The following is a 13,450-nucleotide window of genomic DNA, read 5'->3' on the forward strand; positions in this document are numbered from 1 at the left end:
TCTAGAAAGCCTTCTATATACCAATTGAAGGAATGTGAAGTATAAGCTACAATTTAATGTTAAAGGACTGGAATCCATTTAAGCTAGAGAAGATTTAAAGGTTATATGATAAAAGTGTTCACAATTATAAAGGGTAGGGTAGATAATATTGGTAACTTATAAATAATTTCTTCAACAAGACAACAGAGTCATGGCTTGAAGCTGCCTAAGGATACATCTCAAAATAACTTTTTTGTGTTTTTTCACACACAGAACAGAGTTAAGTAATTAGTGATTGATTACCAAGGTTGATTACCAATGACCCAACTTGGTCAAACTGTTCTTATGTGTATACTAACTGTCAATAGATATTAGGTTATGCAGATCATAAAAGTAATCAGGTATAGGGTGCTTATGCCGGGTTTATCCAACATTGGCATTAAAAGACTTCAATTTCTAATGGAAATATAGTCGACTCCAGAAATATTGGCACCCCTCAAAAAAGTTAACAAAAACATTAATATAGACAATACATACAGTGATTCTAAAATTCCTCAAATGTTTGGAGAAATTGTTGACTATTTATTTAATAAAAACAATTCCTCCAAAAGTACCGTTATATCTTCAGAATAGTTGATCTTGTCAAAAATGTATGTAGCAAATTTGGCACCCTTGAAGAATACTATAAATAAGATCAAATAAATTTGCATCTTTGGGGAAAAAGTGTTTCTTGATGTTGCTTTTAGTGTCTAGGAATTTTTGTCGTCGTTTTGGTGTCAAATTTTTGGTGTTGTCTATGGCCATTTCCTGTTTCACTGGGGTAAAAATATGAGGTAACATACAGGTAAAATCCTTTTGTCATTCATCATCATGTGTAAAATCAAAAAGCTCTCAAATCAAATGAGAAAATAAGTTGCTAAGCTGCATAGATTGGGGGGTACAAAAAATAGGTATTTCATTGAAATTACTAGCAAGGACAATCAGGGCCATAATAAAGAAGCTTGAAAAGCATGCAACAGTTGATAATACCAGCAAGGGATGCATCTGCATATTGCTTCCACGCATAGGGAGGAGAATGATGAGAGGCAAAGAGGAGCCCCAAAGATTACAGTTTTACAACTGCAAAGTTTAGTAGAATCTTGGGGATCTACTGTTTCAAAGTCAACTGTGAGACAACACCTGCATAACCAGAAGCTTTATGGATGAGTGGCATGAAAGAAGCCTCTCCTGAGTCTAAAACACAAATCAGTGTCTCAGCTTTGCCAAGCAAAATGGCGATACAAGTGGAATTGTGTACTGTGGTTATATGAGACAAAAAAATTGAGCTTATTCGCCATGCACACCATCGCCATGTTTGGCAAAAAAGGGGAACTGCATACAAAGCAGGGTACCTCATACCTATGGTAAAATATGGTGGTGGCTCTTTCATGCTTTGGGGCTGTCTTGCTGCTAGAGGTCCAGGGGCTTTTGTTAAGGTCTATAGTATAATGAATTCAGTTAAATACCAGAACATTTTACGCCAAAAGCCTGGCTGCCTCTACGAGAAGGCTCACACTGGGCCATGGTTGGGTCTAAAAAAACAAGACAATGCAATCCAAAGCACACAACAAAATCAATAATTAGTTGTAGAAACACAGAATTAAGATTTTGCAATGGCCCGCTTAGTCTCCAGATGTGAACCCAATTAAAAATCTGTGGTCTCAACTGAAGAGAGCAGTTCACAATAGAAAATCCAAAAATCTCCATAAGCTGGAAATGTTCTGCATAGAAGAGTGGTCCAAGATCCCTCCACAAGTGTTCTCCAGCCTTGTTAAACACTACATAAAGAGGCTAAGTGCTGTCATTCTCGCCAGGGTAGGCACTGACATTTGGGTTACCAATATTTTGAATTCTGTCTTATTATGAACATTATTGTTACTAATGGAAAACTTTAAATTTGTTACAAAACTCTGTTCCAACAATAGAAGCACAAGAATTACCCAATTGTTTAAGCACAAAATCTCTCAATGCATGTGTGCTTGCTTTTATATATTATTTTTTGCAATTGTTCATGAAGGGTGCCAAAATTTCTGGAGTTGACTGTATCTGGTAAATTCTACAAGAAAATAACTGCATTACACCCAGCTGTAACATTAAAGCATGTCACACACATGTGAATAGGGGGCAGCCAACGGGCCCGACGCAGCATGAATACAACAATCGGGGGATTTGATGTTCAGTGCTAATGTCTCTCTCCCTTACCCTCCAGGAAAATGGAAGATTAGAAGACTTACCTTCTGAAACTCCATACAAAATCCATTCAAAGACTACTTTAAGAAACAGTCCTCTTCCAGGTGCTGAAGATCAGACTCCACTAGATGACTTCACTTCAGGCTTACTCCAGAAGACCTCACTTCCATCTTTCTTCTGTCTTATCATCTCCGGCTCACCATTTCAACGTCACTGTCGATTATCCATATCATTTCCTGTCCGTCTCATATAAAAATCCCCCTGTACTACTAAGCAATGTCTCATGGAATTCTGTTGTATTGTTATATTAACGCAAGACTATTCTCCACAAAGACCTACAGTATAAGTGACCAGGTCCCAAACCTTTATGCGTTGTTTTCTCTCTGTCTTCACAAACATGAATAATTTCTACTACTAAAGAGGGTCACTTTACCATAATCCTGTGCTTCATTTCATTCCAAAAAAACTTTACATTGGTAGTTAAGGCTACATCACAACATTTACTTAAAGCTTCAAATCTCTTGCTTTAAGACATGAATTTGTACACAACTAAATACGCATAAAAGCAAGTGTTACAAAACTATAACAATAAAGAGCAAGAAACCACTGTTCAGAACATCAGTGCAGGGAACGATTTTCTTAACGCTAAAAACTATTGCTAGTTGACAATGCCTACAGCACAGCCACACAAGCTTAAAAGAGAAGGTGTATATGACAACTTTGTCTGTCCTCAAATCTCTGATTTAAAAAGAAAGCTAAGAAACAACCCAACTTTGTTACATTAGTAGCTAGTTAGCAAAAAACTCATCTCTCACCTACACATTTCAACAGATCATTTTTACCTGACGATGCATCTTGCCTTTGACTGTCGTGTTCCGTATCACTTGGTTCTGAAATACTAGGTCTTCTTACTTTTATCTTGTTCTGCAAAACACGAATACAGACTGTGATCCAAAATTAAATCTAAGTTCTCATTGACAATAAACAGCCCTTTGCTTCCATAGCAGTACCTTTAAAAGTAAGAAATTATTTATTGGTGCCATGTAACAGTACACATATATCAGAAAATAAATGTTTCCAGAAATGAAATGTTTTGAAAAATTAAATCTCAAACAGTTCTTGTAAGGTAAGGAGAATACTTAAGAAATGAATTCCAGTGGGCATGAAAGCCACTACTAAATATTCTAAAAGTATACATCAAGATGAGAAGGAGAAGGCTGGAGTACTTAAAACTGCAGAATGAGGTGTGCTGTTTGAAGACAGGGGATAACCTTATATGCAAAGACAAAAAAGCAAACAATTAGTTTTACGGAAGGGGGCAATATAGGTTTCTGCAACACTAAGATTGTGCTTTAAGGCTGCAGAACTCAGTAGGAATCTAGGCAACAAGATGCCAAATATACAAGTAGAATTTTTAAATTTATCTGCTGATAGGTAAAGAAAAAAAAATTTTTTGCTGAAAGATATTTACTGGTGACATTTAATTGCTATTTGGATTTTTTATTGGGTAATAAACCATGGATTTTTCACTCTTTGCAATTCATACTTATCTCGGAACTGAACCTCATAATACAAAGATAATCAAACATGATAGACCCCAGCATTAAAATGTTGTTGCATTCCAACAATCATCAACATTAGCCTGCATTTTAATACAATACAGAATATTCAGAGATTAGCAACATTGCCATTTGGTTAATCACATACTTTGAACTGCCAGGTTTCTAAGTATCATGGAGTCTAAATGTTTAGTTTCTATAACTATAAGTCTGTTTTCCCTAATCTATTCTCAACTAGGTTTAGCATGGAATAAACACATTTGATTCAGTAATATTATTAATACTGTAATACTTAAAGAGACAGCAGCAAGATGATGCATCGGTTAATGCTGCCACGTCAAGGCTGCAGAGTCCAAAGATCAGAACTACGCCCAAGCACTGCTTACATGAGGTTTGCACATTCTCTTCACGTCTGCGTGGATTTCCACAAACACACCAAAAAGATGCACATTAGGTTGACTGCTGAGTTTAAGATGCCCTCAATTTAAGTGAGTCTGGGTAAGTGAATGACTTTGCCCTAGGATGGGCCAACACCCTATCGAGAGTTGGTTCTTGCATTGTATCCAATACTACCTGAATAGACTTAGAACCAACATGGATGCTACTGTGAGAAACATGGTATAACTCAACTAAAATCTGTAATATTGCACACACAATTTTTGACTCAGGGTATCTAAAATGTTCAAGACTTTACCTCTGGGAAAGAAACCTGCTGTATGTCATATGTGTTGGTACCATACCACTCCCTGGTCAGATCTTATTGGAATAAAATCTTTGCCTATTTTTCAGAGAGTCTTAGCGTCATAATAATTACTAATCCCCTTTAACACCTCTGTCTGGGTTATCAGCTGACTGGATACTAACACCTAATGAGCAATCTATCATGATAAGCACTGCACTCCCTCTTATCTATTTCAGTTGGTAGAATCCAAACCACTGTGGGAAAGGTTGAGCTATTTTATTTAAAAACGAGCTGTATATACCCGGCGTTGCCCGGGGCAGAAGTAACCTAATCGGTCAAACACTTACATATATACCAAAGTAAACCTAATCGGTCAAACAGTTACATATATAAAAAAACCGAACCTAATCGGACAAACAGCTTCATATATACAGAAGCGAACCTAATCGGACAAACAGCTAATCTATATACATAAGCAAACCTAATTGGTCAAACAGTTACATAAATACAAAAGCAAACCTAATCGATCAAACAGCTTCATATATACAGAAGCGAACCTAATTGGTCAAACAGTTATGCATGTGCAGAATGATTTTACAAACATTATGCGTGTTAACAATCATTAAAAAGAAAAGATTGAGGAACTGTTCTTCTATATGTGATGAAGCCACTAATAAGACAGATTTTTTTCAGGACCCAGCTGTTTCATAACTAAACTACTGCCACCCCAAAGTAATGCGTAATAGTGGTTTTTGGGGTAGCTGTGGAATAAAAAGGGTGTTTTTTAGTCAGTAAGAATCTGACACTAACCTTCAGTACGGGCTGAAGGGTGCCTATATAAGGTTTTACATCCTTCCCGTATGGAAAAAAAAACATACTAAACTTTTTTTTCATCATTACAGATATTCTCAGTCAAATCGAAGTACGCATTCTCAATTTATTTTTATGTAATTTTTACTTTTTCACAAAGCCATCCCATGCCAATTTGTATGAATAAACTTTTGCTAGAGAGTTAGCAAAACTTTATTCATGCACATATTTTAATACGGATAATCTATCTCTAATCAAGGTTCTCATTTTCATTCTAATTTAAAATAATAATAGATACTCATTTTTTTCTTCTGTTTTAGAAAAACCAATGTATGCCACCTACGTCTTTGTCAAGTCAGCTTCATCCAGCTTCATCACATATAGAAGAAGAGTTCCTCAATCTTTTCTTTTTAATGATTGTTAACACGCATAATCTTTGTAAAATCATTCTGCACATGCATAACTGTTTGACCAATTAGGTTCGCTTCTGTATATATGAAGCTGTTTCATCGATTAGGTTTGCTTTTGTATTTATGTAACTGTTTGACCAATTAGGTTTGCTTATGTATATAGATTAGCTGTTTGTCCGATTAGGTTCGCTTCTGTATATATGAAGCTGTTTATCCGATTAGGTTCGCTTTTTTTATATATGTAACTGTTTGACCGATTAGGTTTACTTTGGTATATATGTAAGTGTTTGACCGATTAGGTTACTTCTGCCCCGGGCAACGCCGGGTATATACAGCTCGTATATATATATATATATATATATATATATATATATATATATATATATATATATATAGCAAAATACCCGCGCTTCGCAGCGGAGAAGTAGTGTGTTAAAGAGGTTATGAAAAAAAAAGGAAACATTTTAAAAATAACGTAACATGATTGTCAATGTAATTGTGTTGTCATTGTTATAACTGTTGCTGTCTTTTATATATATATATATATATATATATATATATATATAGATATATATATATATATATATATATTATATATATAATCTACACACACACATAAACATTTATATACATATACATATATATACATATCTATATATACACATGTACATATATATACACACACATACATAAACACACACATAAGACTTACTGAGTGAAACGGGCTTTCATTGACAATCATGTTACGTTATTTTTAAAATGTTTCCTTTTTTTTTTCATAACCTCTTTAACACACTACTTCTCCGCTGCGAAGCGCGGGTATTTTGCTAGTATATATATATATATATATATATATATATATATATATATATATATATATATATATATATATATATATATATATACATATATATATATATACATATATATACATATACACACATACATGCAGTTTTAATAACACAGAAATCAATATAAACATTAACATCATTATCATATGAGAATATGAAGTAATATATAAGAAGCACATTTCATATAAATATAAATTATTAAACAGTAAAATCTTCTTCTGTAATTTGCTACCGTGGCAATTTGTGTGTCTGTCCAGGATTTTAAATGACCTGTAGCTCGCAAACCGTTGCACCTATACACTTGAAATGTGGTACACATATAGTACGTCACGTCTACTATCCGCTTTATGGGTGATGATTGTTTTAGTCTTTTTATCTTTATTTTATTTTATTGTACAATCAAGTCCTATCTGCGCACAGCAGGGCAGCCGTGGGCGGATGCGTATGGTGTATTCACTCGATGTTATCGTGCATTGCGCTGTCAGTGGTATTTTGATAAAAGAATTTGAACAACATATAAGAAGCGTATAAATTATTAAACAGTAAAACATTAACATTTAAGAAGTAAAGTTACATTAAGTACTACTGCTGTGCCTTCGGGTATACCTCATTTTTTGTTTGCCCATTACATGCTTAAATGTATACATTTTTTGGTGCACCTACCCGAGAACACGCGACATATAACCGAGCGTGGGAGAAGCATGGATTTTAAACACGCGTTGAGTTGATGTGCTGGTCTCCCTCGTGAAATAACTGGTAATGTTTGAGTAAAATCTACAGCGAGTAAAACGACATTAGCTCCTGTTTTTTTTTTTACGATCTCTGAGATGTTGCTTTTTTTCGGTTCAAGGCTTCATAAGCTCTTTTATGTTGTATGGTGTACTTATCCCAAACCATCATCTTTGAATGTTGCAAGACTTTCGCCTTGTATGTAGATCGGGGTAATTACATTCATTGCATTCCTAGTCTGAATCACAATGTGATTGTATGGGTGGTTACCTGGCACTGTAGGGTTGCCACCCGTCCTTTAAAATACGGAATCGTGCCGCGTTTGAGAATGAAATTGCGCGTCCCGTTTTGAATCAATACTGGACGGGATTTATCCCGTATTTTTTTTATCATTTTTTTTTTAAAGCAGCGTCTCATGCAAATCATCCCACACGCATTTTATGAAGATGCCTCCTTTCCTACTTTTGATTGGGTAATACTTGATGTCATCGTTAGTTTGATTGGTGTTTTTAACTGTCCAGTGAGTAGGGCGTGTCTTTCAACCGTAAGCAGATTTTTTGCACTGGTATCACTGACCTCGACGACGGCGACGTTATACGTCAAAAATAAATTACGATAAATGACGATTTTAGCGATACTTTATTACGACGGCGGCTACATAGACACGATCAAATAAAAACAAAAAAATCAAATAATCATTCTACATTTTCAAAACGTCAAAAAAACGACGGAATGAAAAAAAGGCCCACCCGACGACCCACCCATTCCATTTTTATATATATAGATGAAAAAACAAATAAATTCACTTCATAAAGAACAGTTCAAAAATTACTTAGCAATTGGCAAGCATTTACAAATTTAGCCTTCAATAACTAAGCTTGCTGAGCCATGTTATTCTACTGGGATTTTCAATACCTTGGAGTGATTACATGATTTTGTGTATGTTTCTCTTCTCTCTTATGGTGGGGCTGGAGGATTTGATCTAATCTGAATAAGATGTAGTACTGCATATCTTACTTGATTTGCTATGTATTCATTGTAATAAACTACATAAGACTACTAAAATAAAACAAAAATGTGAATACATGTGTTAATATTAAGGAAGTTCGAGAACCTCAAATTTAAACTTAAAAAAACCTATAAAAGTAAGTAAGTATCTTTAAATGTTGCCTTTTTTTTTTTTCTTTCGGTGCTTCCAGTCTGATGTTTTCTGTTTTACTTTAGCTATACCTGAAAATCTGAACAGAACCCTGGAACCCTACATAAAAATAACCTGAAATGAAATAATTAAAAAAGACACAGGCAAGCTACTGAAGGAAATAAAATCAGCAAATACAAAAATCATGTAAAGCTTTGTTAAAACAGACTGGCATTCCTGGTACATTAAAGGATTATGAAGATAGCTCTAAAAGTAATCTCTTCATGTGGTGGATTAAAGGTGGATCCATGTCAGAAGAATACTGAGTCAGCAAGATAAGCTAGGAGGAAACATTGCTACCAGGATGTCAGAAAGGAACTGCAGAAACTGAGTGTAGAAAAATCCTTGAGCAGTGCATTTTGTAGTAGAGGACACACCCACCCAGCAAGGCAAGGACAGAAGATGTGTTATAGAGAGATAAAGTTTGACCTTAGTGATAACTTTTATTAACTTGATATGTTCTGTTCTCTCACTGATCATCCCACCTCCGTGTGTTTGCTTAATAAAGCTATATTTTCAAAGAAGGTTTGGACCCAGATTTCAGTTTGTCTTCATGGATTCAGTGTAGAATGGAAAATGTATCTATTTAAAATTTAATCTACAACTCACTGGATCTGAATGTATTCTGAATCCACTGTAGTTCGCTGCTAGAGAGTAAATACTGAACATCATACTGCAACAGGAACCTCACCTGATACTTATACTGTGTAAATGAACTGAAGAATAATCACTGTGTGCCCTCAGCAGAGCTTACCTTTATCTGCAGAGTCCATGTGATGAAAGATGTTCTTATTATAGCTTGTGAAGTAGTGCATACATTTGAGGCACACCTCTACTTATCAGATAAGAGGCATTCTGTTCACTGAGCTGTGCTTGACAAACAAACCACTTACCACATACTTGCATATGGGGCAGTGATATTTTTCCCTGGGTTAAAAATTGTTTCTGTCCATGAAAGAAGAATATGACATGCCATTGGGGGTGTTTATTCCAATCTCCAGTTAGTTAATTTACATCTCACGCAGCAAACTTTTACATTAACCAAAAGTCAAAATAAAGTAACTAATAATCCTTTGACTCAGTCCAAAGCAAACAGATCAAGAGTGTAAAAACATTTATGAGAATATGGTGTTGTACTTTAGTACACAAGATAAAAAAGACAAACAAGAAAAATGATGTAAGTAATACTAGTGAATTTCAGGGATTAGTAAAGTACAATATTTTTGCCTATAGAAGGAAGGCATATACAAGCACAAAAAAAACTAACTTACAATGAGAGATGACAAAAGGAAATATGGTAAATGATAGGTATACCTTGGACCGTTTTCGAGAAAGCTTTGATGCTCCAATTTCATTTTGAGATAGGCTATCACTCATGTCACCACCTCCACTGGACACTTCCTGAGTAAGCCGATCACTAAGTAAATCGTCCTGAGATGACTGGCGGGGTGATTGACCCGTCTGTGGGCCTGACTTTGGCAGTACCTGCAAAGAGGACATAATACTTACCACCCAAAAATAAACTTGTGTTGATTGCCACAATAGACAATATCATAGACATATAATTTCCAAGGTTATGAACTATACAGTTTTTAGAATTTATTCAGCTACAAATACTGAGGTGTCATTAAGTAATAATCAAAGTATAATAAAATTCCAACAGACACAGATACAATGTTTTCATGGGGGATTATAAATTTACTTTGAACTCACTATGTACAGTATAGCACTGAAAAGGATAATTTTTGATTTTCAAGCAAAAAAGCATTTGACAAAAATCTTTATGAAAGTGTTTTTTTTGTGTAGGTTTTGATATGCATAGCAAAAATAGGCCCTGTCAACACACTGTACAAAAAGAATTTTACTTTAAGTGTAAAAACATATTAACTCAATATTTTTCACTATTCCTCAAGGCTGTTTAATTTATACAATTCCAATTTATTGTGCATCCGCTAATGACTCAAAAGTACAACAATTAAACAGAAGCAGCTAAGTGGGAGAGTTTTACTAAACTCAATGCTAACAATACCTTTTATATTAGTGTTCATAAATCATTACAAACATGCAAACCAAAGCTTGAAATGTTATGCTCCAAATAAGCTAAAATATGATAACGTTGGTATTCATTCAAACTTATTTGCTCAGTCAAAGTAAAACAGCTTAGGCAAAACAGAATGCCCAACATGGCCAAGTATAAATTGATGGAATTGTGTCCTGTGATGGATTAGCTTTATCATCCAGGATTGGTTCCTTCAATATAAAGCTTGTGTACACACAAAAATATGCTTGAAATGTGCATATGCATTTTCCCACGCAAACGTCATTATTTAGAAAAGAAAACTTCACATGGGAACATACGTATATTTACAGCCACTCTGACCCATATTTACATAACATTTTGGAGAATCTGGGAAATGACGACATACTTAATACAGTGGGGAAATGCACACATACCAGCTAAACGATGATTCGCATGCATAATTCATATCACTGAGTCATTAGTATAATATGCGTTGATGTGACAAACATCACCTCAAAAGTGATGAATGTGGTGTATAGACTGTATTTTATGTCTCTTTTAAGAGGGTTAATGCTGAATTTGCACTGAAGGACTTTTTTTAGTGTTTTGTTAGTTTATATTAGCTACCTGTTACTTCTCAGGAAACACAGTCAATAGGTCAGGAATATCTCAGCCAAGCCTCACTCCATCATGCTTGTGGAAGCCATTAACCAACAAGTGAGGCACTACATATTGTTTTCATATGGTGTGGGTGTATATTCATAAAACAAAACATGGTTTTTTCCAACATAAAAGGGCAATTTGCAGCAGTGTCCACATGGCAACCATAGCAATTTATTGTACTCATGCTGCAGGAGTGGCCAACCTGCTGCTCTTTGCCTGGTTTCATGCAGCTCTTACGTTCATAAAGTTTGTGTTTGTGTTTTTTTTTTTTTTTTTAATGTTCGTGTTCGCTTCGCTTGAGTTCAATACAGTATTTTCATCAAATGCGCATGTGCGTGAGATGAAAATACCGCAAAGTTTCCTAGTAGGGGCAAGATCATTTAAGTAAACAATCTGTGTCAAGTTCACTCTCAAAATGGCAGTGAAAAAATGCACAGCAAAACGAAAATATGAAGATGAACACAGGACGTTTTTAACAGAGTGGGAGAGTTTATATTTTTTTGTTGAACGTAATGGCAAGCCATTCTGCCTTATATGTCAGGCGTCATTAGCGCATTTCAAAGCTTCAAATCTTCAGCGCCACTTCAGCTCACTCCATGCTAACATCAACCAGGAATTTCCAAAAGGGACTGAACTTCGCAAGCACGAGTTGGTCACTTTGAAAACTCAGGCAGAAAAGCAGATAGTTTTTCCGAAAATTTATGAAGCGCTCAGAGACCCTAATGCTCGCATCGTATCAAATGGCCTGGAACACTGCATGGGCTAAAGCGCCATACAATGAAGGGGAGTTCGTTAAAAAATGCGTCAGTGACGTTGTTGAAATCGTCTCCTGAAAACGACAAACTAAAACGCATGGTATCAGACGTCCAACTGTCCCGCCACACTGTTGAACTCAGAATATCGGACATTAACACGGCTATTGAATCACAGTTGCACTCTGACCTTCAACCATGTTAGTATTTTAGTGTCACATTGGATGAGAGTTGTGACATACAAGACAAGCCTCAGTTGGCAATATTTGCACGGTCTGTGTCAAACGATTGTGTGATCAAAGAAGAACTCCTTGATATTGTGCCATTAAAAGACAGAACCCGTGGTATAGATGTGAAAGAAACAATGATGGCTGTATTTGCGAAAGCAAATCTGCCCATACCGAAACTAACTGCAACAGCCACGGATGGAGCGCCAGCCATGATCGGATCAGTGAACGGGCTTGTGGGTCTGTGCAAAGCTTACCAAACATTTCCCAAGTTTTGGAATTTCCACTGCATCATCCACAGGGAGCAACTCGTGTCTAAATCATTGAATTTAGACAACGTCATGAAGCCTGTGATGGAAATCGTCAACTACATCCGCACACATGCGCTTAACCACAGGCATTTCAAGAATCTCATCGCTGAGCTGGACCAAGGGCTTCCAGGTGACCTGCCGCTGCACTGCACTGTGAGGTGGCTGTCAAAAGGCCAAGTACTCTCTCGCTTCTTTGAGCTTTTGATGCCGTGAAGCTGTTAATGGAAGAAAAGGACAAGGACTATCCCGAGCTCTCTTGACTTCAAGTGGATTATGGATCTGGCCTTTTTGGTCGACATGCTGTGTCACTTGGACAGACTGAACCTGACCCTGCAGGGTAAGTTAAAAATGCTGCCTGACCTGGTGCAAAGTGTGTTTGCGTTTGTCAACAAACTGAAGCTGTTCATGGCGCATATTCAAAAGGGAGATTTAACGCATTTTCCCACTCTTCTAAAAGCCAGTGGGCAAGTCACCAGCACCGCCCTGAATAAGCAAAGAGCCAGATATGCAACACTGGTTGAAAACCTGCATGAAAGCTTTGTGACCAGGTTCCGTGATCTACAAGTGAAAAGGCCACAGATTACCTTCCTCGTCGACCCATTTAATGCGGAGACTGACTGTTTGAAAGCCCCGCTAGTCATAGATGAGGCTGCGGCTAAGTTGGAGATGATCGATCTTTGTGAGGAGGACCAACTGAAACCTGCTTTAAGGGAAGGGACCATTGAGTTCTGGAAAAGTGTGCCAATGGAAAAATACTCCAATGTCAAACGGGCTGCACTTAAGATACTGTCAATGTTTGGGTCAACATACGTCTGCGAGTCTGTGTTTTCTACCCTGAAACACGTGAAATCAAAGCATCGATCTGTTCTGACGGACACCCATGTGAAAGAATTGCTTCGAGTGGAGACAACGGAATACAAGCCAAATTTGAAGAGGATTGTTCAAGGCAAGGAATGTCAGAAGTCCCACTAAGCAACATGCATAGTAAAAGAAAAACGCTATTGTAAATTATTATACTTTTGTTTGTGGA

General features: G+C 36.4%; 1 protein-coding gene across 2 annotated transcripts in view; it reads right to left on the reverse strand.

Annotated features, from left to right (window-relative positions):
* stk11ip (serine/threonine kinase 11 interacting protein) overlaps window positions 1-13,450 on the reverse strand; it is a 115,243-nt gene that overhangs the window by 55,366 nt on the left and 46,427 nt on the right. For both annotated transcript variants that reach the window (XM_051931349.1, XM_028807570.2), the window contains exons 12-13: window positions 9,762-9,932; window positions 3,051-3,132 (exon numbers count right to left, since the gene is read on the reverse strand). In XM_051931349.1, coding sequence (XP_051787309.1) covers window positions 3,051-3,132; window positions 9,762-9,932 — 253 coding nt within the window. The remainder of the gene's footprint in view (window positions 1-3,050; window positions 3,133-9,761; window positions 9,933-13,450) is intronic.

This window comes from Erpetoichthys calabaricus, chromosome 8 (genome assembly GCF_900747795.2).
Source record: "Erpetoichthys calabaricus chromosome 8, fErpCal1.3, whole genome shotgun sequence".
In the NCBI taxonomy this organism is placed as follows: Eukaryota; Metazoa; Chordata; class Cladistia; order Polypteriformes; family Polypteridae; genus Erpetoichthys; species Erpetoichthys calabaricus.